This window comes from Strix aluco, chromosome 8, assembly GCF_031877795.1.
Source record: "Strix aluco isolate bStrAlu1 chromosome 8, bStrAlu1.hap1, whole genome shotgun sequence".
Lineage (NCBI taxonomy): Eukaryota > Metazoa > Chordata > Aves > Strigiformes > Strigidae > Strix > Strix aluco.
The window spans coordinates 11,781,294-11,806,251 of NC_133938.1; the positions used below are offsets into that span (position 1 = coordinate 11,781,294).

General features: G+C 46.3%; 1 protein-coding gene across 6 annotated transcripts in view; it reads right to left on the reverse strand.

The window, feature by feature from the left end:
• The window catches only part of RNF220 (ring finger protein 220), a 232,656-nt gene that overhangs the window by 42,672 nt on the left and 165,026 nt on the right, over positions 1–24,958 (reverse strand). For 3 of the 6 annotated variants that reach the window (XM_074832190.1, XM_074832189.1, XM_074832192.1), the window contains 4 exons: positions 21,147–21,242; positions 16,765–16,807; positions 8,793–8,914; positions 7,642–7,774 (listed from right to left, as the gene is read on the reverse strand). In XM_074832190.1, coding sequence (XP_074688291.1) covers positions 7,642–7,774; positions 8,793–8,914; positions 16,765–16,807; positions 21,147–21,242 — 394 coding nt within the window. Of the gene's footprint in view, positions 1–7,641; positions 7,775–8,792; positions 8,915–16,764; positions 16,808–16,982; positions 17,175–21,146; positions 21,243–24,958 lie in introns of those variants that run through there. The other 3 variants (XM_074832193.1, XM_074832194.1, XM_074832195.1) reach the window with 2 other exon arrangements.

The window sequence follows — 24,958 nt, forward strand, 5'->3', positions numbered from 1 at the left end:
TTAGAGTGGCTGTCGGCATTACATAAATCAAACAGCAAGGTTTAGTTGATTGTGCTCCTTTCAGCTAATGCGTTTCTGGCAGTTTAAGCATAAAAATTAGGTTCTTACATTTTTGTATGTGTTCAAGTTAACGAAAATGTACTAACAATAACCAGGACTTTTAACAGCTATAAGCACCAATTTTTTTTTTCTTCCGTTAAGGTGATTTTTTCTTTGCCAAGTCCCATTGATTACTTTGTGTTCCAAAATGAAGAAAATGCTGTTCCCTGAAGCATTATATGTACTTTAAACACACATGGTATCGAGCATCAATCACGTGGCAGGTCATGCTGACTTTTGTATGCAAGGCAGGAATTCTGAATTTTTTTCTTTTAAAATCACGTACTATTCTCACCTGTTCTTCCTGCTCACTAAAGTCAACTTCTGATATTAATATACAGTACAATACCCAGTAGACATTTATTAACCACAGAATCCCTCAAATTCTGTATGTGGACACAAACTATGGAGAAATAGTCAGGTACAGCCCACCTGACTATTGTATATAACACTACGGAAACAGATCTGTTAGCATTTTTAGGTCAAGTATTTCCTTATGGACAAGTACTTGCTCTCAAAGGAGAGACATGCAAACATTAAGGAGTGGTTGGGGTACTCTATCAGACCAGTACAAAGTACTGTCCTTCAGCAACGGAGGGATTACCAGGATTACCACCATTTTACACAAGGGCTGAGGTAAGGCAAATGAGTGCTCTGGGACTCAGCAGCCCTCTAAAGGGGGGATAAGGCATAGAATAAGCACTTGAGAAACATGAAATTTATACATCTCGCCCACTTGGAAGCTTACAGCAGGTAGGAATGACCAGCAGAAGGTAGCAAACCCAGTATAGGAAGGTTAAAATACCAAGACCAAGAGACTGGGAAGGATGCTCAGATGTATAGATGCATTCACCTTAGAGACTAAGCAACAAGGAATACCAACACTGGAAATGTGACAGAGAAAGGCACTGAACTGAGCTCTTCCTAAGTGGGAGGAAGATTAAGAATTTCATTATGGCAAAGACTCCCTATCCTCTTACCACAGACTGCTCTTGCATCCAAGTTGAAGTTTGCTTTAGCCTGCCAGGGTAAAATGAATGAATTCTCTACTCATCTACACAGAAATGGGGAAGATGATTCTCATTACTAGACCATTCTTCCAAAAGGCCTAAATATGCCAATGGCCTAAATATGCCAACGACATCTTCTATTTACCACACAGTCTCTTAGGAGAAGTCACACTTTTACTGTTCAACTCAAATTCTTTTTCTGAATTTGAGGATATCAGTTTATATCCTCTTACTAGTATAATCTTAAATGCACCCTGAACCTCCTGGCACAGAGAAATGGAGTCTCCTAGCCTCCTGAAGCCTTCCTGCATGCCTTGTATTTTATCTGAAAAAGAGGGCACAGCTGGCTACTAGGTAAGATTCTAGAGCAAGACTTTTAAACTCTGTCTCCAGCTTTCCTACTATCTTTATAATGTTAGAGAAGATGCTTCTTCATGCTTCAGTTTCCATATATGTGTCAAACAGATTTTGTGGAGTTTTGTTGTAGAGTTTGATGTTCATGAAACTGCACTGAGAAGCGCAACTAAGTTTTCCTCCTCTATTTGGAGCTTTCTGTCAGGCAGTTACCAGATGTGAGCAAAGCCACTGTGTTCACAAAAACCTGCTGCTGAGGCAGGAGAACTGAAAAGCATCTACTCACATTTTGAGGACAGGACCTCACACTTGAGAGCATGCTTCTAAAGCTGCATGTATTTAGAAGGAGAACAAATTGGAGCAGCACACAGCTATTGCCCCAGTGCTCTTTCCTGGGCAACTAACGCATGCTGGACAAAGGCTGGCCTACAACATTTGCTGCTCAAACTGAAGCACATCTTGATTCTGCAGAGATAAAGCTCACAATGGGACTGCAGCCATCTGCTGGAAACTTTTAGACATTTTAATATAGTCCCACTTTTCAGGCAGCTGCCCGAATTGTACATGACATGAGATCCAATGCAAACAGGCACCCAAAGATAACTATAGTTTGTTACAGCTTATAAGGCTTTACCACGTCCCTCTACGCATACGCTAAGTTGTGCTGTTCTTTTCCCTTGGTAAGACATTAACGAACAGATACAAGCCCTTTGCTAGCTTGGGAGGAGGGTAGCATGGAGAAAAAAAAAGAGAAACTTCAGAGTTAAGTAATCCCCATGTGCTTTTCCTTCTTCAAGAGTATCGCAATCTATCAGACAGATCCTTGTCATCTTGATCTTTCTTAGAAAGTATCCTTCCCTGAAAATGCCCTGCTTACCATTTTAACATTTTCAAAGTTTTCCCTCTCTTCTGTGTTATTTTTGATGCAACTGATCTGCTGAAGGAAAAGAAACCCAGAAGAGCAGTGATGACTAGCTTGCTATTGTGCCTGGAGGAAGGCTTTTTGGTGGGGGAGCTAGAGGGGAGAAAAGGAGGACAGGGCAGGTGGAGGAACTTAGCTACAATTCTTCAATTCTTTCATATCTAAAGAGGACAGCAATCTCTGTTCTATCAGACCGCACGGTTCGTGCTTTAAATGGTACTTGCTGCTAGCTTGCTTTCCCTGTCTCTGTCTCTCTCCCTTTGAAGCAGACTGGACAGCTTCCTCAAGCTGGCGTTATCACTCCCTCTAACCACTCTTGGCAGGCAATCTAATTCCCCCTGAAAAGGTCACCGCCATTTTAACTGCCTTTCAATCACATTAAGCACGCTGCCGCTCGTGCTCAGAGCACTGCGCCTGCAGCTCTCCTGACTGAGGTGCGATCGATAAACTGACATCCCGTCCCCCAACCCGATCTCCCCAACCGCCCCATCCGCCGCTCGCCTCCTTCCCCTCTCCTGGACAAGCTGCCTTCCCAGAATGGACGTCGAGAGACCAAGTGACAAAATCCTCTCCTCAAATCCGAAGCAGCAGAAGGGAGCCACTAACCTGGCATTTACTAATCTTTGTCCCATCTGCTAAGAAACAGAAGGGTGCAAGCATCCCCCCACTGCTGTTCCTAGACCTACAGAGGCAGCGACTTCACAGGACAGTTTGCTTAGGCATCGGTCCAGACACCTTTGAAGCTGTGTTACAAAGAACAAGCCTCCCTCAAGCTTCCCTCAATGCAATCATTACCGTTATCTCTCCCCCCGCGCTTCTTTTTTTTTTCAGTTACGAGTTATGTGTTCCACCCATCGATCCCTGTGTAAGACACTGTTTTAAGTCCTCTTGCCTTTTGACTGTGCTAAGCCGTTTAAGAGATGACAGCGGCTTCTATCAGTGCGAGGCTGATGTGATTCTTTTCAGATAAAGCACTTTTTTTCACTCCCCCCCCCCCCTTCCCTTCTTTCAAGTAAGAGACATACACACAAAAAGAGACACTGAATCTTTCAAAGAAAAAAAACCCTTTTGAACTTCCCTCAGGAATTCTTTAAAGGGATAACCTTATAGTGTAAACACTGAGGGTAACGTGCATCCATTCTGGAGAGGAACAGAAGAATTGCTACAAATATGTTGAGCGTTAAAAAAAAACATCAGAGAGGGAGCCCACTTGATGCTTTCACTTGCGAAGCCTTGTTGGCTTCCTAAACACAGAAACTCATTAGACAAAGATGGCATGAAATAATCCCCTGCAACAAAGAGCTTTGGAGAGGGATGATCCAGAGATGGGGGGATAGATGGTTACTGAATGTTCAGGTATTTCAAGAGAAATTTTAGTCTTGTGACACTGTACTGAGATAAGGAAATATTTGATTATTATATCTGTATAGCTTTTCACTTTGAAGGATGAGCTTGATTTAAACAGCATTTGGTATTTCACGCTAGTAGCCTTCTGCACCTATCCCAAACAGAAGCAAGAACTCTCCTACTACAAAGCCCTACTTCAAGGGGGACCTCTGCCAAAACAAAGTGGTTCCAAATCCTATATAACTGCCAATAATCTTAATTTACACCTTGAATGCTTCCAGTTTGGGGTAAGCAAATTAAGTGATAGCAAATGATGCTTTAAGAAGCCAGGACAGCTATAAGTACCAGATATTTGCTGACTGAATACCTTCATCAAACCCAACAGCTTAAGAGACAACATACCGATCCCCGCACTTCTCAGTTATGTCATATTCCTACTTGCTGCCATCTCCTGTTCTTTCCAACTGCTGTCTCGAGTATGTCAAGCTGTGGCAGGCAAGAAGGTGTTCTTTGGCTCTGCTGCACTAGACCTGACTAGGGATTTGCAGCTGTAACACCAACACAGAAGACAAAGAATTTCCACCTTCCAAGACAGCCTCTCAGGTGAGAGGAGCAAGTCTTCCCTGCAAGCACTTTGGAAGCAAGAAAGCGTCATCCTAGAAACGACACAAGTGAGAGTTTCAGCCTGTGACTGCTCCTTAAGTATTAGACCACCTTCCAGAAAATCTGAGCAAGGCTGTTCATCTCCCTGACTTTTCTGTTTTCAAGAAGAAAAACCTCAATTTCCCACACCTTAACCCATCTGAAATCCTGGCAGGATCTTTCATATAGTTCGCAAAGAGCTTTCCTCACCTTGAGAGCAATATGAACTTTGCCCATTAACCAAAAACGATGAAAAGAAGCCAGGACCTGTGTTAAGTTTAAGTCACTTCTGTAACACTGCCCAACGGTCTGACCGACTCATGCGATACACGCTGGCCACAGCATCCTGCTCCCCCTTCGCCCAGCTGTGACATCTCCTCGAAGCAACACACCATTAAAACAGAAATTAATGAGACACATGGACATGTATTTTCCCCTCTGGTTTTATGTATTTCCCCATGTCATCTCTTTACACACTGGTGACATCCCTGTAGCCTGGCAAAGCTGTCTGGCATTATAAAAGGCCTTCGATTTCCACATCGCTGCTGCTTCTCAGCAAAGGGAACAGAGCCGAACACAAAGCCTCAGGTGACAGGGGTTAATGAGGGCCTTGCCAACTTCAGACAAAGCAGTTTTAAGCATTGGAAAGCATCTCCAAAACGTTGTGCTGTGCTTCAGGGCTGTAAATTAAGAATTCTGTCCCTAAAACAAGGCAAGAGCCAACACTGGCAGAGAAAGGAAAAAGACAGTCACCTTAAGATTACCCGAGAGTGCACAAAGCAGGCCTGACTGATGGAGACCTCTGAATGCCAACAGCCAGAAACAACACGAGAACCCCAAAAGGGAGCATGAAAAAGCATAACTTGCTTGAAAAGAAATAACATCAGCCAACTATGGGAGATCATTCCAGCTTTGCTCTGGCTTCCCAAATCAAGAAACTTCTTGAGAAGAGTAGTTGGGTACCCTGCAGATATTATCTGGTCATCCCAAAACACTAGGTAGAAAGTTGGTGGCAAAAAGTTCCCCTGTTTAGGGAAGAGGACACCTCTCTAGAGGAGCATGGCAGCTGTTGAATCCAGCTGTTGAATCCAGCTGCCAGCAGAGGTGTGCTGCGGAGGAGGAAGGGCAGGGAGAAATGCATGTGCTAGAGACCTGCCAGCTGCTCAGGTAGAATCACTTCTTAGCCATGGCTCTGCCACCAAAAGCTGCACAGAGAGATGTTCCTCACTACAAATGCTACAGGGAGGTTCCTGTGCTTGTGAGCTGATCTAGAGACACCTTTCATCCAGCACTGCAAAGGGAAGAAGTCTAATCCAAAAAAGCCTTCCCATCAGGGTAATCATGGAGGGTTTTAGTTGTGCTCTACTCTTTCCTAGTCTTTCGATCCTTTGCTGGATCTGTTCATGTAACTAAACACTCTTGAAGGTGTCACGAAGGTCTCGAGACAGACCCCATGTTTCCTGATGGAAGCAAGGCTATTTCTAAGTATGAAATACAGAAGTACCTGTCCATGCATGCACAGCCACCTAGCAGAGGTTACAGCCTGACTGATGCTAGAACCTAATTTTTGGTGGAGGAAAGTAGTTGATCTATATAATGCAAACTAACACATTTAAGAATTCCTTAAAATAAGGAAGAAAATACAACAAGGAGCAAATACTTTGCATTTATACAGCCTAACCACATCAGTTACAGACATTTTGTCCACCTGAAGCCTCATTTGAAAGAGGGTCTCCATATGACTGAAATGATACGAAAGGTTCAGATCACACTTCAGTGAGTTAACTCAAAAACAACTGGGAATGTTAATCCTGTGAAGACAGCACAATGTTCACACTAAAGGAAGCAGAAGATTGAGGACAGCACAAACCCAGGTGTCGGTGGGGGTGAAGGAAGAAACTATGCATGCACAAAAAAGGGTAGAAATGAACTGAGTAGCTTTTTTCTCATCAGGACTAGCAGTGACAACAATAGAGGCACACAGACATCTCATGCTTCCCTGCTACAGATTGTAGTGACTATACTACATAAACATAGTCCAAGGCCCTCCACAGTCTCATCAGATCTCTACCTGGAATTGTGTAGAGATGCAATTCTCCATGCGGGCACAAAAAAAAGTTAAGGTAGGTAAGGCTACAGATACAGAAAGTGACCACGTGGGCTTCCCTGGATAGCCTTTAAAACCCAAAGAAGCTGCTCCTTCACCTCTGTGCTCCTGATCATCCGCTGCTCTGCTACAACCCAGCTACAATTTAATTTCAGAGGAAGGTAAGAGCAGATCAGGAGTTCCAGGCTGTCACCGAGCACATGACTGGCTTTTAAGTTCAACTCCCTTACGTAGTAGCCTTTCCCCTTGAGATATTTTAAATTAAAATCCAAGCTGATATAGGAAGAGATCACATTCCATCCTCTTTATTGAACAGAGGGAGACAGCATTCCTCCTCTCATTAGGCATGTGCTACGTGGATTGCTTGCGAGAGACTCTCCTTAGTGCCAGAGGTTCATGCCAACGAACAGTTTAGTAAATCCTCCTCTTTGAGGCCAAAGGGCTGAGTGTAAGAAAAGGGCCAGGTTTCTAGCTAAAATTACATTCACCAATAAAGCTCACGAGAGGTCAAATTTTGCCATAACTCACTCTCTCCTCAGTAACTGATTTCCCCATCACTGGGGAAGGAGCAAAAGAAGGAGGAAAAATAAAATGTGTTTGTCTGGAAGCCCTAAGGGCTTGCAGTGCTGGAGGTGCAGAGCAGGTTCCTGGATTCTCATTTATCAACCTTAAAAGGGATGGAGTGATAAATGCACAACTGGCCCTTTAATATTTTATGCAGGTGCTAAAGCGACTTAGCTGTCACCTTCAATACATCACCAGAGGCTGATACACCAGCTTTCGTCACTCCAGGCTGGGAATTTTTACAATTTCATTTCTATTTCCCTCTCTTCACATATTTCCACACATTTCTTACTATGTGTAACATATAAGAAGCTATTTTCCCCAAATGATCTCCCCATTCTGACCATTCCTACTCATTCCCTCTTCAGCCACATTTCTCAAGCAAGAAATAACACCACGCTTTTGTTCAGGATTTGCACAAATTTTCACTCTCATCATTCAAGAGGCAGAAAGCTCAATTCACTTTACATTCCAGCAAAGGCTGAAGGTCCCACCCTTTGTGAAAGGCAAATCTCCAGGTCCCTCCCTTTAAAGATAGGCAGTGAGCAACTTCCACAGCAGAATGATTTACAAGGGCCCCCAAAACACTGGCGCACCTCGAAATCCTCCCTCCAGGAGAGTAGTAGCCCGTATCCTCTTCTGCCCGCACCATTCGTACTCTTCAAAGCGGTTGCCATTCTCGTTCTCGATGTCCACAGAGTCATCCTCAGTCATGCATGAACCTTCTCTCTGCACAGGGTAAAGCAGGGGCAGAGCGTTGAGATGCATGATATAGCTCTTTGGGGTTAATAACTCATGGTGGGACGGAGAAAAAAAGCTGGACCATTCCCAGGATAGCTAAGTATAGAGCAGACAGCAGTATCTACTCTCACCCCCATTCCCAGTGATCTAAATCTAGAAGTAAATGGGTGCTGGAAGAACTTGACAACCTTAAGATCAAAACAAGTTGCAAGGTTCATCATTTTTACACATGGAAATTTAAGCTCTGGTTCCTACAGCAATGCTGGTGTGCATTTCAACATGCATTCCCTTGCCTTGCATACACCGTTCCCCTATCATGTAAACCACAGATTCCTTTGACCCGCAGCAGGAATGTTCTCTAGAGCATATTTTTGGGGCACACTGATTGAGAACACCTCTCTTTACACCATGCACCTCTTGAGGCAACACGAATGAATTTGTTATCATGTCTATTGTGAGCTTTTCCTGAGAAACAAGCACAGAAAGCCCTATGACACAACTCTCTCCCTCCCGTAGGGCTTGTTCCTCTTTCTTCCTTGCTGTCTATGGGATGAACAGCAAGAGAATGGTTCTGCTTAAATGCACTTCCTGGAGTAAGATGGTCATGCAACATTTACAAATGCCAGTCTGTTAAAAAAGAACCCAACAAAAAGTAATTCTAATGTTGTCGCAGAAAGAACTCTTCCTGCTGTGCCACACAAGAAGCATGAAGTCCTACAAAAGGCTTCATAAACTTCAACTGCTCTACCTTTACAGTCTACAACTTAGACTTTACTAACAGCGAAAGGGTGCATGAAGTAAAAAAAGCTACTAATGCAACACAGGACAAAAATTGAGAAGAACCCATCTTTCAAGACAAAGAGAAGTGACTGCAGATCTTAGGGAGACAGTTAGCACTGCCTGCAAGCTCAGGATTGTTAGTTTTTGCCCCATGTTAGGTCAACTGCAGACAAAGCTGGGAATAGGGAGAAGGGAATGGCAGCTGGCGATCCTGCTGCGCCTCTACCTTTGCAAGGCATTGTTCCACATGCCTACTCATCTCCTCCTCGGATCCTGACAGAGGTCGGCTGCAGAGGGGACATACCTGCCCTTCGTCTTGCTTCCTCCGTTTCATTTTTCCAATCCGAGCTGCATGGAGAAACCAGGGAAACAAACAAACAAAAAAACAAAGGAAGACACGTCAAGTTTGTAGATCCACTCTTCTATTTGCTCAGCTCCAAATAATAAACCCTTGGTAGAAACAGTAAGATTTCACACCAGAAAATCCCATTGCAACTCCCTATTCTGACCTCCATAAACAGTACAGACACTGTTGCTTAGCACTTTCCAGATTAAATCTGTAGCCTGTGGCTGAGTACAGCTTGATTTCAGAAAGGCAGCTACTCACGATTTAATAGCTAGGAGAGGGAATATCTGCTGCACATCCCCAGGTAAGTTATTCAAATGGTTAAATACCTTCTTTTGGAAGCCTGAAATTGTTTTCAAAGTTGAGTGATCAAGCCACCGAATTCTGTTCTGGATTTTGCCTTCTAAGTCCGAGACCCATCCACTAACATGTCTATTCCCTACACAAGAACTTGTTTAAACCATAGAAGGATGAAGAGTGCCCAAAAAGCCTTGGACAAGGTACATAAGTGTCACTTCCAGGACCACAGAGTCTCCTGTACACCCTGAATAACTCCTTCCCAAAACATCACAAACAAGCAGAGCAGCATCTTGGTGGCAGGTAACACTTAAGGAGAGGAAAGATCTTTGCTGTGAAGAACACAGCACCTATGCTAGATAGCTTCTGGCTCTCTATTTTTATTTCACTGTTTTCACGTAGAGGAAAACTGGGGGCTACACTGCCTTCTTGAGGGTATGCTCTGGGAAACAAACACGTTAGGAATCATGATGATTAGAAAAAGCAGCCAAGGTAGCCTGTTGCTTAATCCAATCTCTGGTTAATTTGAGCCATCATTTAATGTGATCAAAACATCTGGAACCAAATCATTTGCATTAAAAAGAACTTCTGTCCTTTATTATGATGGCTTTAGGCAGGTATTACTGAATAACTCAATCACTGGCTGCAGGAAAGTTGCTGTTTAATTAATAAGGAAGGTCAAAATTCTGAATGAGAGACAAGGAAAAGCCCAAGGAAAGCCCATGTGATAATGAGAGATGACACCACCAAAAAGCTGCGTTAGCCAGAAATCGTTACTGACATTGCGAGCACTGCAGCATGCTCTGAAAGCCTTCATGCCTGAATACTGTGGGATCAACAGCTCCCTGCAGCCAGTGAGTCAGAGAAAGCTGTTGGAATGCCAGGCAGAGAAGGACCAGGGTATGGGAAAGTTTCTGTCAATTGTTTCCAAAAGTGCATCAGTTTAGTGCACGCACATCACCAAGTGAATTATAAAGTTTCAGCTGAACACTCCAACACAGACCTGAAAGGCCTCTTTCAAGGTTTTCTTGTTGGCTTCCCTGGACTCAGGACTCTCTGGGTTAGGATACACTTTCCCACAATCCCAAATTAGGAGTATACTGATCCCCTACACCCTCTGATGCTCCAGGATTAAGGCGGCTTCAATTTATTCCCTGGGCATTGCTTTTCCTCACTGAATGAGACAGATTTGTGGGAAAACTCTCTGCAAAATAAATCTTCGCTCCTGGCATCATGAAAATGATTCTGCAAATGTGACACGCTTAGAATAAGAGACAGCAACTTGAGACCAAAACAATAGTGTTTTCGATACCTGGCACTCTGAACAACAGAGACTCTCAAGTAAGTGTACACCACTTTCATAGTTTGTCTAAATTTTATTTGCTGAAGCTCCACAACCCTCTCGTGTTGGGTACACCACGCTGACAGCTCCACAGCCCAGCTGACTCTCCATGTACTTCAGATACTTCAGTATTCCTTGTGGGGTATTTTAAGTTTCCCTTCTAATTTGTCTGCTTAAATCTGTTTTTTTACCTATACTGTCATCTTCGATTCCACTTGACTTCCACCCAATACAGAGGCAAACATCATGAAGTGTTATTGCTAATTTCATTGTGCCCGGATGAATTATGTTCCACTTTTAAACAAAACAATGACCCCCAAACATGTCCTCTGTGTTTTCTCTTCCGTTCCTGAACCCCAAAATGCCATCCCTGCACCCCTCAACATCATCCAGCCCTGTTACTGAAGTCGTCGAATTTAAGCCATGCTTCTTCAGGTTTGTACTTCACTGCACGAGAGACTTTGAAGTTCTGATTTAGTGCCTGAATCATCCAGTATGGCTCTTTTGCAAAAGTTTAGGATGCTCTTTCCTTGCCTCACTAGCTCTGTAGAGCCAGCACAAAGTAAGGGAGAAGCCTAGAATCAGACACAACTTGAGCATTCTCCAGCAAACATCTATCTGACCAGAGAAAAACACAGGAACAAAGCCTCTATCCTGATCGCAGACACATCTTTCTCTCACCTCATACCGTTTTTAAACGGGGGAATGTAGGGAAGGAGCAGTTTCATTATTCTGGTATGACTCCCCGTGGCCAATCAATTCAGCTAAGTCAGTCTGCCTGGCAAGTTTATTAGTATTTTTAACTTTTTTTCTGGCATCCTTCTGTCCAGGCACTGTAACAGTGATAAAATGAAAGACAACTTGGTTTAGGTCTTGCACTGATAAATTCTTGGGACCATTTTGCCAGAACAAGCACCTAATCTGCTGTTGAAATGTTAGTGTAGAGCTGAGAACAGAACCTCCCTCTGTTCCAGCTCCATGCAAGACTCAGCAGACAGCCCCTATTTTGGCCCATTTAGCTCTGCTGAAAAGCAGCTCTTTAAGTTCTAGTGCCACAAATGAAAAAGCCACTGGAAGAAAGAGGTGTTGAAAACAAATCCACCAGCCATTTTCGTTCTGTGGTCATTAGCAGCAGCAGCAGTGTTGTGCCCATGGAGGCCCAGGGTGCCCGTGGTGACAGCAGAAACGGAAAGGGAATGCTGCAGCCTCGAAAGCATATCCCGAGCAGCACTGTCCCTACCCGACACGACACGCAGCCCGGCTATCACTTCCAATCAGCGCAGAAGGGACGGAGTGGCCCCAAAGGCAGGGGGTGATTGTGGCGCTGTCCCGAAGGGGAGCAGCTCAAAAGAACACGCAAGTGAGACCACAGGATTGTTAATTAGTGTTGATAGATGCGATCATTTCTAATTAGCTCACTAATCCCTCTCCCCCTTGCTCCTGTCGCAGGAGCATGGGAGAGGGAAGAAAAGAAAAGCCATTCCCTCTTGTAATTTAGGAAGATAAAAACACAGCCAGTGAAGGACTGGATGCAAGAAGACAGAGCTCAGGGAAGGAGGATTTTGCACAAAGCTGACCCATTCTTATCTCTGACTGAACAAAGACTCTGTAGTTATTATTCCAGTCTTCTGCCAGGAGGTGAGGAGTTCACTAATTTTGATTAGCATTAATAGTTATTATTAGGCCATCAGAGGGCTTCCAGCACCTTTGAGGCTTCACTTTTAACAGGTGTACGTTACCCTACCCACTGCTCCTGCTGCATGTGCACGTTCTCTCTCAGGATACCGTAAACCATCAGGCACCCAGGGAGTTTAAGTCACCACAGCATGTGAATTGAGAAGAGTAGCACATAGAGGTAAGCAAAAATTGGGACCCTCTGCAAGGGTCAGGGTCTCAGTTATGGTCTCTGACTTGACTTAGGAGCTGTGCTGACTAAGGAAGCTGCTCTTTCCTTTCCTAATACAGGGTCTTTTGGGACTGCACAAGGTGATAAGCTGCTTGCACTAGAGGAGGAGCCAAATTGCACTTGACAAAGTCTCTACTGCTGAGGGCACACTGGCCCCTGCCTTCCCACGGGTGCAGGAAGAAGGAACCAGCCACCACTGCTGCCTTACGGGCAGACGAGACTGAGGATCTTTTCTCACTTATTAACGCCTAAAGGTCATGTAATTCTCTAGCCCAGCAAAACTTCCTGAGAGAAAAACTAATGGATTTTAGTTTTCACTGGTGCTGCCCTCCCCAAGCAAAAATTTACCTTCAGGACAGGGCTAGCAGTGGACACTATACAAACCTCTACCGCAGCATCAAAGGAGATGATTAAGTTACTAGCAATATCTCTTATGATTCCCTCCACCAGTTTGAGTGGTCCCCCGAGTCCCATGCAGACATCATTAGCAGCTCCTGCAATGGCAGGCCAATCAAGTTAAGTGGAAACATTTTTGTCTCCTTTCCAGTGAAAATCATCTAGCTTTATTCCTCCCCCACCCATCAGCTACAAAAGCACGTGACATGCTGATGGTGGTTCAAACAACAAACTGCATGGTGACCACCAAAACAGGAATCAGCTTCTCAGGCAGGTGCAAAAGGAGCTTTGCAAGAACCTATTTACAACTCTACTGAGAATGCCAACTTTGCAAATATCTCTAAATTTCAATCAAAGATATTCAAGCACAAGAGTTAGCATCTGCTCTCTGCAAATCTACTAGAGGAGTCTTCAGGAGTGGTTATACCTATTTTTGTTAAATCTATCACAAAAAGCTTCTGTGGATGATCAACTTATCCAAAGCATCTGATCCAAGGGAACAAAGGCAACAATGGCAGAGCACAAAAAGCCATCTCAAGAACAAGCTAAAGCAAGAAAACAGATGGTCAGGAATGAATCCATTTCAGACCTTATGTACAATTTGCTGCTCATCTGCCCGGGAGAGAACATTAAGGGTCAAATTCACAGAAGGGTCTCAGTGGGGCTTTCACATTTGCATGGCCAAACTTCCACACAGATGATTTTTAGCAACCTTCAGTCTGACACTATTCTCCGAGGTTGGCACCTACTTAACCTGCTGAATCCACGTTCTGATACACTAAACCGTAACTTTGTGCCTCTAATTCTGAACTACTATCTAACCTCCTCTGCACTGCTAAACTCCATAAGCATCAATTTACAGGGCGGCTTAAAGTTTCCAGCTTGGCAAGACTGGAAATAAGGCAAATGAAAGAAATGCCTTCTTTATCACATGGGTTCATCAGGAATCAGCACCTCATACTGCTGGGTTCACAAGGACACAACCTCTGCAAAGTGAGTTTAGTACAGGTGAGAGGTGTGGGATTAACTCACTGACGCTGACAGGGAAGTTCAGATACAAACACTCAACTGAGAGTCTAACAGACAGAACATTAATCTCCTGCTCCAGAGCTTGCAAATACATTCACCTTGCTTACAGTTCAATTTAAGTCAAAGGTTTGACTTACAGAATTAAAATTCTGGACCGTCAGGTACCTGTGAACCATGTACCTATCAGGACCTAATCATGTTGCAGCCAGGCCAACAGCAGCTCACAGAAGACATCTCCCTCTCTACCTTTTCTTTCCTTAGCTCTTGTTGTGCTTTCCCAAGCGATCACAACAAGAAGGAACACATCAAGGTGATCTGACAGGACTCAGACCCAAAAAGCCTGGGCAGCTGAGATTTGAGTCACAGACTATGTGGGAGAAGAGCAAACACTGTGGGCCCCTTTTTATGGGAGGAGTTGCCAGAAGTGGTTCTGGAACTCAGCTGCTAAGAAGCTTGACAGAGATACCAAGATAAACTGATTACCACAATATTGAAAAGTACACTTAAAACATAATAAAAACAAGTGAAATAGATTTTTCTTTGACAGATAGACTGCATTTTCTACATCTTAAGTTTTTTCAGTGTGTCAATAAGAACATGAAACAAAAAGCCAAATCTTTGGACAAGTCCTACATAATTTCTGTCAATGTAAACTAACATGGATAAGAAAGCCATTCTCACAGAGCAAGCTATAAAGTTGCGTGATTGATTAGAAGCTCATTAAAACACAAGATAAAGACAAATAAGCATTTTTTTTTTCCCCAAAGCACTCAAGTGTTCTCCATCTGGAGCAATACTGCTTAAACAACTGTTTAATAATAACATGGCAAAGCTTACGAATTAAAGTTATTTTAGTGCAAGCAAATGTGAAGGAGGAAGCAAGAAAACAGGTTGAGTTCAGTGGTCACAAATATAAAGTCACATGCATAGAAAGCAGCAGTATAACCTACCCAACTGTCCAGCTGGATACTAATCTAACAGCATAGGACTGAACCAGGCACCACGGGTTTAGGTGATGTTCTGGCAACAGTAGTAATCAGTCATAAAATGGTCATGAGGAACCAGTTCTGATCTAGTTTGACCTTTTTTGTGACCCAAAGCACTTCAGCTTATATTTCTGTAGCCAGTTCCCTAACATCTGGACCTAGCTCTGTTAGGGTACAACAGAATGGTCAGGAAATACCAGTGTTATAAAGGCATTATATAATTTAACCAAATGCCCTCACTTGGAACACGGCTGTTCTGCTCACTTTACCCCAAAAGATACATACAAAAAGAGTGAAGGTTCAGCAAAACCAATGCAAATGCTGTACAAAACTAGCAGCCTCCCTTTAGACGATAAGCCCAGGTTCACAAAAACAAGAACAGGGCCCAAGAGGAGTTCCTAGATCGCAGTCTACACAGATTGTGGTGCAGCCCTACTTTGGGCTAAAGTCAAAAACATAAAGCTCTACTGAGCCAGTTTAGCAACCAAGAACCTCACAAGCCTGGCTCAGACCTTTTTTTTTTTTTTAAAAAAATAAGGTAACTGCACATTGTTGGCCTGAAAAAAGGTGGAAGGTGGGACCTTAGTCTCAGCCATTTGAAAATGATAAAGAAATGGCTTGACATCACTGACTTCAGAGACCTGTCACATAAACAAGTTACTGCAGAGCAATACTTCAGTGCATTTCAGCCATCTGAAGTCTCTGTTTCAGGAAAAGGGTCTGCCTGCCAACGCCAGCAGCTCACTGCACTCATCTCGGGGTGCAGATGTGAGCACGCCTGCCAGCAGTTACCTGGTGCAAGGCGACTCATCTCTTTGTTGTATGACTTAACAGGCTTTCAAGAGTTCACAGGTTTTTGGCCCTCAGGGTTGATATTTAAAAATCTCCAAGCTAGCTCTGAATTCAGTTATGTATAACTTATCAAAGATTTTGAGTCAGCACTTCTATCTGCTTAAGACTATGCTAAACATGTAGTTCAAATTCAAGCAAACTATTTTGCTATCAATACACTCAAAAGCCTTTTGCTATTTTGTTAAAGTATCTTTATCTTCTTCTAAATAAACTGCATCAGCACAATGTCACTGCTGTTATCTCAAACTATCACAGCAGGAAGCTTAAAATTAACAAGCCTCCTGATAGCCTGAACAATGAAATTTTGACTAAATGGTACATATTTTATATTGCTTACAGCTACATAAAATCAGATGACAGAATATTGTTACTATTTATATGGTAAGTCATGACTTCTCTGAACTTTGGGAAAAGAGTTTCAACTTAAGCAAAAAAAGTATACTTTCATCTTTTTTCTGGTTTACAAACACAGAAATGGGTCTTTCTGAAATAAGGTGACCTCTAATATGCTTTTTAAACACCGAGACACTTTTTGCTAGAAATACTTATTTAACTGTTGTTAGGAACACCCAGAAATACAAGAATAAAAATAACACACCAGCATCTGTGGGTTTGAGGTAAAAAAAAAAAAAAAAAAAACAACACAAAACATGACGTCAGATGCACAGACGCTCAGACTGCTGGTTTAAAAGTTTACTGCAAGGTTCTGCCATGTGAGCCGTGAAAGCACGGAAGCCTGGCCTCATAATTGAAAATACAGGATTCAGGGCCTACTTATAACTCGCTGGTGGGATCCCAGCGGCGAGAATCGCTTCCCGCAGGAAGCCAGGGGTGAACGCGGAGAGTTTCACCCCAACACACCCTGCGCCCCACCAGCCGCACGTCGAGGCCCCGGCGAAGCAGGTCGCAGCTCCGAGCCTGCGGAGGGGAGTGTATTTTACACAACTCGGCCCAACTCCGGAAAGTTTTGCGGGAAGGGGGAGGCGCGGGAGGAGGCCCGGCGGGGCGGGGGCAGCCCGGGGCGCCGCGCGGGACCGCACTCACCGTTCAGCCGGGTCTGCCGGTTCGCTCGCACCCGCAGGAAGGTCTGCAGAGGGGAGACAAGAGCGGAGAAGTATCAGAGCCCCCGGCCCGCGGGCGCCGGATGTAAACAGCTCGCCCCCCGCCAGTAAACAAGGCCCCAACCGGTCCCCCCCGCCCCGCGCATCACCGGGACAACGCACCGACCCCGGGCCTGCCCCCGCCCCCCCCCCCGCACCCACCTCTTCCCGGCCCCCGCCGCCGGGCCCCCTCCTGCCGCTCTGCATAGCCGCGGGCGCCACAGGCGACCGGTGGGGCAGTGGGGCGGCGGGCCCCGGGGCGGACCCCCCCGCGCGGCCCGGGATGCGGGCGGATACGGCGCGGCCCGGCAGGCGCCGCCGATCAGCCCCCAGCGGCCGCCGCCATGTTGGCCCCGGTCATGTGACCCGCTGCCGAGAGGGTGAAAGTTCACCAGGAAACCGGCGGGGAGAGGCGCGAGAGGAGGAAGTTCCCATGGCAACCGACAGGCGGCAGCAGGGCCCAGCGAGCCCTGGCCAATCAGGGCCCAGGGGCGGCTGGAACCCAGAGGCGTCTGGCCAATCAGAGATCAAGGGTAACGGGGACCCGAGTGCCTGGCCAATCAGAAATTAGGAACCAGTGGAACTCAAGGGCACACGGCCAATCAGAGCCCAGGGACAACTGGAACGCAGGGGCAGATGGCCAATCAGAGCCCAGGAGCAACTTCAAACAGGTTTCCTTGCCCAATAGGGATTGAGCATCCTTTAGGTCCAACAGCACTGGCCAATCAGGGCCCAACTGTAACCCAAAGGTGCTGGCCAATCAGGCACCAGGGGCAACCTCTCTCCAACTTTTCTTGCTCAATGAGCAACGGGGGGCCCTGGGGGCCCAAGGGCACCTGGCCAATGAGGGCCCAAGGGGTAGCTAGAGCTAAAGGCAGGTGGCCAGTGGGGGGCCAGTGGCCTTTCCACGGTCCCGGCCCAGCCCCACCAGGGAGCCCTGAGTCCTGCGCCCTGGGCGCTGCCCGGCCAGGCCCCCTTGGGCATCGGCCCAGGGGGAGGCGAGTCCCTGGGGAGAGGAGTCCTGGCCTCCCCTGTCCTGCGGGCCGAGCACAGCCCGAATGCCAACGCCGGCAGCGTCTGCTGGGGCTGAGCTGGGCACCCTGGCCCGGCCCGCCCCGCCCCAGCAGCACCGACCTCAGTTTTGGGGCTTTGAAATCGCCCTGGCCTTTCCGATGAGAAGCAGCCCATGCCTTGGGCATAGGGCAGCCAGGCTGCAGGCGGAGCACTGCCTGCTCCCCTGTGCTTTTCAGCCTCTTTCCCCTCTTTTCCTTCCTGCATTTCAGCAAACCTGGGCAATCAAACCTGGCTCATGGGTTTCTTGCCCATGGCTGTCCCACAGCTGTGGTGGGGGATGGCCCCAGCGGACCAGCCTGAGGGTAGAACAGAGCTAGGATCTAGAAATTGGGCAGCACAGGCTCCTACACACACAAATCCCATTTGTTCCCCCCTCTGCACGCTCCCCAGATTTTGCTTCTTGGAATCAAACCTACGTTGTGGGTCTCTGCTCTGGCACCTGACAATCTGCTGCTCCTTCTTCAGGGGGAAAACAAAGAAAACCCTGATGTGCTTTGCTCTGTCAGAAGATGATCGGCAGTTAGCAAGTTCAGGTGCTGGCTGGTAAGCTTTGCACAGTGCTGACCTGCATCGTACATCCCATCTCAGTCTGCAAGCTGAAGTGCAGCTGTATTTTCATACATATGCTTACTTACAAAATCAAAGCTGCTGATTGTTGGTTTTACCCTTTTAATTAATTAAGCTGTCTTTCAGGGGGCATGCTCACTGCTGAGCTCAGGTGGAGGGAGGTGAGCCTTTCCTGGACAAGGATTTCAGTTATACTTATTCCACATGTTATTCAGTCACAAATATTCTGTGGGCTCAGCTGACCCACGCCAGGTGGTCTCCCTCCAACCCTGAAACGTTATCTTTGCAGTGCAGTGAATGACTTATAATTTGCTGTTGATTTTTCCACCGGGGATTCAGTGTTGTATCTAAATCTCACTAAAATGACTTTAGTTTTACTCAGACTGCAGGAAAATCCCTGGTTGACAGAACATACTGTATCTAAGAGGAGCATCCACCACTGACCAAATCACAAGGTCCTGCGCTACACTAGCTGCCACCACCTTGGTCCAATCGGACATGAACACTGATTGTGTGAACATGAACCCTGTGCCAAGCTCCAGCAACCAGGCTAGGCACAGGGGAGGCAAGGGAATCCCCTCTCCCCACGTCTCGGAGCCACCCCACCACCTCTGCTGCAGCTCCCTCTCAGCGTGTGGAGCAATGCAAGCAGTTCAAGAGCTGGGCAAGCCTGTATTCCTGTAGCACTCCTATTCATAAATCTCCTTCTTCTCTAAATATCCCCATGGCAAATAAGCATGAAGACTAAGAAAACTGAGCCACAGGAATTCTGAAAACCTGTATGCCAATAACTCACGTTCTAGCATGTTACTAATACACTGTATATTCATGATTAGATCACAGATAACACAGCAGACATTCATAATTTCAGCACACCTCTGCATATGGAAAGCTAAATTTTGCAGCCTTTAAAGTCACCACCATGAAAGTCTTCTGCTCTGCTTCCTGAGCATTTCCCTTGGTAAGCCAGGAAGGCTGAATTCTCATTCATATTGTGGCTTTATTAAGGATACACTGAGGCTTTACACAACCCTGGCACCCACTCTGAGGTCTCTTTACACTGCTAGAGCAGCATAATGCAGCCAGCACAAGCTTAAATGAAAATCAGGCCCCAGAGGTCTTTTCTCCCTGCAGTGCAGACTTACAGCTCCCATTACACATTTGCATTAAGGGCTGCAACCTTCCATAAAATACACTCACAAACTTAAAACACATTAGAGACTAGCTAGACTAGGCACATAAGAGGGGGCTTCTGCAGAGAATATTTGTCCTCAAGTATGACATAATAAAAATTTATAGGGATGAAGGACTGCAAGGGACCACCAATGTCACAGGGACTGAAATCTCAAGTGGGAAGGGAGGGGTGTCCTGCAACAAAGGGGGCCACAGCAAAAGTCTCTTCCACGCCCTTTTGGAAAGAACATGATTTATTTATTAGCCTTAGTAAACAGGCAGGAAAGAGAGTGGGATTACCTGAACCAGGCTTTTCAGTATCTTCTGCAGGGTTTTGCTTCTCTTACTTTGTACCAGGCCTCATTGTTCATACAATGGTAAAGTGACTTGAGATGTGACACCAAGTTATAACTGAAGGCTACATGGGCATATGTGGCAAACAATGGAGGATCTGCTCCGTATTTTATAATATAACCAATAATAGGACAGAGGAAAGAATAATGGGCAACAAATGTACAAATCTGCTACTAATAGGACCTGTCTTTAATGCATGCTTTAACTGAGGCTGCTTGGTTAGACCCCGGCACTGTTCATCAGCCTCTCCCTCTGCAGATCCAAACGCACACCTGGCACACGCAAGATGGCTGATGCAGGAAGACCTGACTGTCTGCCTGACCCTGGGCACAGGGTATTGCTGCAGAGCACTGCAGGATACAGGGTGATGGGTCCACGTGGCAGGTAGAGACAGGCTTGGGTCTGTGCTGAAGACCACCATTAATTTATCTGCTGCCTTTCAGAGCTTCCTTGAAGCCAGTGGGTGAGCACAGGCTTGCAGCCAAGCAGTTTGGATGTGTGTTGAGTTGGAGTCAAGTGTGCCAGCCTGCCCCCAAAATACAGACTTACAACAAGCAAAGCAGTACTTGTGCTGCTGCCTTTCTCTTCTTTTCTTGCTCCATCTTCCTCAGCTTTTACTCATTGTGTCATAAGTCAAGATCTGTTACTCCTCTGGGCAGAGGGTGTTTTATAAAAAACTGGCATGGCTGTGGATGGTCCAGAAACATTTCTGTTTTGGGTGGGAGTCATGAGTCAGTTTGCTGGGCAGTGGCACACCAGTGAAATGAAGAATTCTGGCCTTGCTGCAGGCTGACAACATTCGCTGTTTTACAAAAAAATCACTTCTCTGAAAGTTTCCTGGTGGCACAGGGTAAGTAATGACAAACATAGCCATGGCAACATCCAAAATGATGAATACAATGCAACAGAAACCTCTACAAAGATTTAAAGCGGTTTTGCATGGCTGTGGTTTAAAGTTGGAGCTGGGAGGACACTGCAGACAAAAGCACACCTTTGTAGCTGTGTGAGGGACCAAGTGCTCACATCCCCATGCTGTGGGCAGGCGAGCGGGGCAGTGGCGCACAGCCGAGAGCCAGGCTCTCACACACAGCTGTGGGCACTGGGGCGAGCTGACTCCATGCCTAAGGCTGACACCAGTGACAGCATCCGCCTGCTTACCTGGTATCTGTCCGAGTGATGGATGTCATCTGAGGAGTGGGGTGATGCTGTCGGAGAATCTCCTTCCCGCTTGATTGAGGCTGACAACAAAATTGACTGCAAGAGAAAGGAGAAATTCATGTTGCGAGCATTGCCAAGCTCTCTGCCCCTTGCTAAGCGGTCCTCAAAGCTGCGGACAGCATCTGCCAGGCTGTGGGTCTGCGCTCGGATGGACTGGTGGGCTGTGGGGCTGGCTCTGCTCTTCCCATGGAACCCTGCCCCACGAGGGGACCTGGCTGCAGGGTCTAGCAAAGTGCAAATGCATCAGGAAACAAAGGGAAGGTCATTTTGTCCCCAGGTCTGGTGGCTGGGGGCAGAATGAGTCCCTGCTGGAAATGATGGTGAGGACCACACCAGAAATTCACATGGTAAAGCGAAGATGTGCTGACGTGGAGCGATGCTTACTTGCCCTCATCCACCCCTCTAAGTGCCACTAAATCTCTCAATAGCTTTGTAAACTGCACTAAAGCTCTCAGCACCTTTGCAGCGCAACTATCTCTTCCTTGTGTAATGATGCTATTTATTTTAATAAGTAGCACAGAAAAAAAGGGCCTTTTAGAAGGTTAAAAAGATCAGTGATATTTGAGACCTAAGAAATCACTGATAAACTTCAAGTCAATAGTAGGTAAGTCTAAATTCTACACACAGTGAACTCTAGCGGGAAAATTACTGCAGGAGTTTGACAGCATTTGAAAAAAATGTACACTGAGTTGCCAGTGAACTTTATTATTAGAAGAATTTGAGGGAAAAATGCAATGTAAAATTCTAATTTAAAATATAAATTAGCTAAACTAAGCTAAATATAGCCCAATATGTTGTGAAAAACATACACTGGAAATGCAGCTCTCCAGATGTTTGTTTCTGAGAATCAGCTGGCAAGATTCGACAATAAATGACTGCTCAGAGATGTGTATGTTTGCGAAGGGAAGTGTAGATATCATCTGAATTGGACAGGTCAAGTGTGGTGACAACATTATTAAAAAGCATAATACCTTGGAGAAAGGCAAGTATTCCAGAAACATTTGCCTCTGGGCTGAAATGAAACGTGAAAAAATGTGCATTTTTTGGAAAGATATGAGCAAGTGGAAAAATGACTCAGCATACAAATTGGTTCAGTCAGCAGGATGCGATCCCCCAGGCTCGGACAGCTCTCCCAGCAATAAAAGCACAGCAGCATGTTTGATGTGGACACAGAGGGAGGACAAGCTTGGGATGAAGGTGGAGGAGAAGGATTTGGGATGCTGGGTTCAGCCCCATGGGCATGAGCTGCCAGCCGTGCCAGGAGGGCAAGAGCCACATCCCTGTCTGCACCGCAGGTCTCTGCCCTAAAGCATGGCTCTACCAGCCGTGCAGAGATGTGATGTCCTGAAAGGGGTCACAGGGGAATTACCTGCTGGGGTGCTCAGTTTCCTCCCCAGGCACAGCTCCTCCTCCCCATCAGGCTGAGCTGAGTGCTGTGCTGACCACATTTTGGGGCTGGCACGCTCCTCAGCTCAGCCTGTTGGGGGTCCCAGGTGCTGGGAGGGTCAGTGGGAGCCTTAGGGGCCAGAGGCACCCAGTGAGGGCTGCCCCAAGAGACCAGTCTCCGCTTCCCAGGGGAGAGATGGGCAGAGCAGGGTGGCTCTCTGGCCTTATGTGTTGGCTGAACCCAACTGGTGGTGGGTTTTGGTGAGCAGCTCATTGATTTCTGGAGAAGCCCTCTCATAACCATGTGAAGCCACCAGGAGAATTTCTGCAAAATGCAGACCCCAAGCTCCTGCTGTTGTTTGGTTTATTTTCTAAATGGAGAATGAGGACTATTTTTGAAGAGGCAGGATTGCACATGTCCTATAAAACAGAGGCATGGGGCTCAAAGCCTTCAGGTGTGATTCAGAACACCAGTCCTGATTGCAGCAGTGTTAATGCCCTTCCCCTCCTCTAATAAGCCAAGCACTCTGGAGCTGGGAGGGTTAAATCCGTTTTGTCTTCCAATGTATTCTGGAGAAGGGGAAAAAATACCCATCTCCCCATTCCTTGGCGACAGACAGACAAACCCTCCCCGCCTCCAGCTCCCCCCTCAGCTTCTGGTAGCTCTAATCCAATATTATTATGTGAAAAATGGTTGGGCTAGCTATGGAGACAGTAAATTAAACGTTATGTATTAGTTTTTAGCGTGTGGTCCCGGGAAGAATGCCGGCCCCATTTATTCCACAAACCTCCTGAGCACCATGGCGATGACCTCTGGAAAAACGAAGGGCTAAACTAATCCCAAAGATGTCAATCTCGAGGCCTCTTCTACATACACTTGCAGTTTAGATTAATAAACTGTCTATTTTTAAATTGTGTGCAAGCACTTCAATTCTAAATACCTCGCCGGCATGTTAAACACAGCGTTAGAGATGCCAAGTCACACTTCCCCTTCACTCTTAGGAAACTTGACTTCATTTGTTTTTCTCATTTCTGTGCGCTGTGCCACACTTTGCCTTTCAGGCAGCTGTGGGGGCAGGCAGGAATGCAGGCTCAGGGGCTAAGGGGTTAGGAAAGGCACTTACCATCAGGGTGACTTTAATTTCTGCATTAGGCCAGCCTCTCTGCCATGAGATACAATACTCATGTCAATCTGCCAATTTTGGCCTCTTTTTTCCAAAATTGTTGTGTTGGAGCCATTTCCCAATGGCTAAGCAGCGAGGATGCATGGCCTCAGCATGCCAAGCCAAGGATTTGCTGCCCCCTGCACCCACACTGCTCGCTCCCACCCGGGTACTGGCAAGCAAGGAAGGGGCAGTGATACGATTCCCATCCCTCTCTTGACTGGCATCTGGGAAGATGCTGCAGAGGGAAAAGGCAGCTTTACACATGCCCTCCCAGTCCTTGTGCACGCCCAAGCTGCAGGGAAGACCCAAATTCTGGCATTCCACCCCAAAAACGTGGTGCTGGGTGCTTTCTGTATGGCTGTGGGGAGATGCTTCCTATCTCAGGGACCAGCTGCTTTGGCATGGTGGGAACAAGCCTTGATGCTGAGATGTCCCTTTTACCCTTGGGGAAAGGCCACCAGCCAGCTCATGCCTGCCTGGTTGACAGTTCAGCCCAGCTCCCCTTCAGGGTGTGTCTGAGTGGGGCTATCAGGGCAAGAGCACCTCCTCCCTCCTCGGTCCCCCTCCTCTGGCAAACCACGGCTCCCAGCATCAAAGATGGAGCAAGGGTCTTGTGCAAGCGGCCATGCAGCCTCATATTTCTCCCTCCCCTTTAAATCATCTCTCCATTGGGTAAAGGCACTCTCTGCGGAGGTTATAAACCCTGAGAGGATCAGCCTGAGCATTACACCTGGGGCAAGCTAAATAAAAAAAGGTCACCAGCGCTTTTTAAACATGGACAAAAAAGCAGTAAAATGTGTTTGGAAAAAAAAATCTGGCATTAAATCATGACTTTTTGCCTGGCTTGCCTCATTAAAAGTGGCCTTTTGGAAGGTAAAATTATCATTGTAAGTGATAAGATCTTTAAGAAAATAATTCACGGCTTCTTCACCCTTTAATATGATAGCCGCCACCGGCTAATTTTTTTCTTAATGGCAACGAGGCCATCAATCTTGTCCGAGCCCTGTACTCCCTCCTTTCTCCTGCCCCTCCTGCTGTGCTGGGCAGCCATGGCCCTGCTCGGTGCTTCCTTCCTACCCCTTGGAGTCCAACTGTGCCATGCCAAAGGGAAGAGACGTATCTGGATGTATGGCTTTACCCGCCTGTGTCCATGGATCCGGGCTCTCCCTGGGGTTGTGGCACTGCAGGAAGCAGAGGACA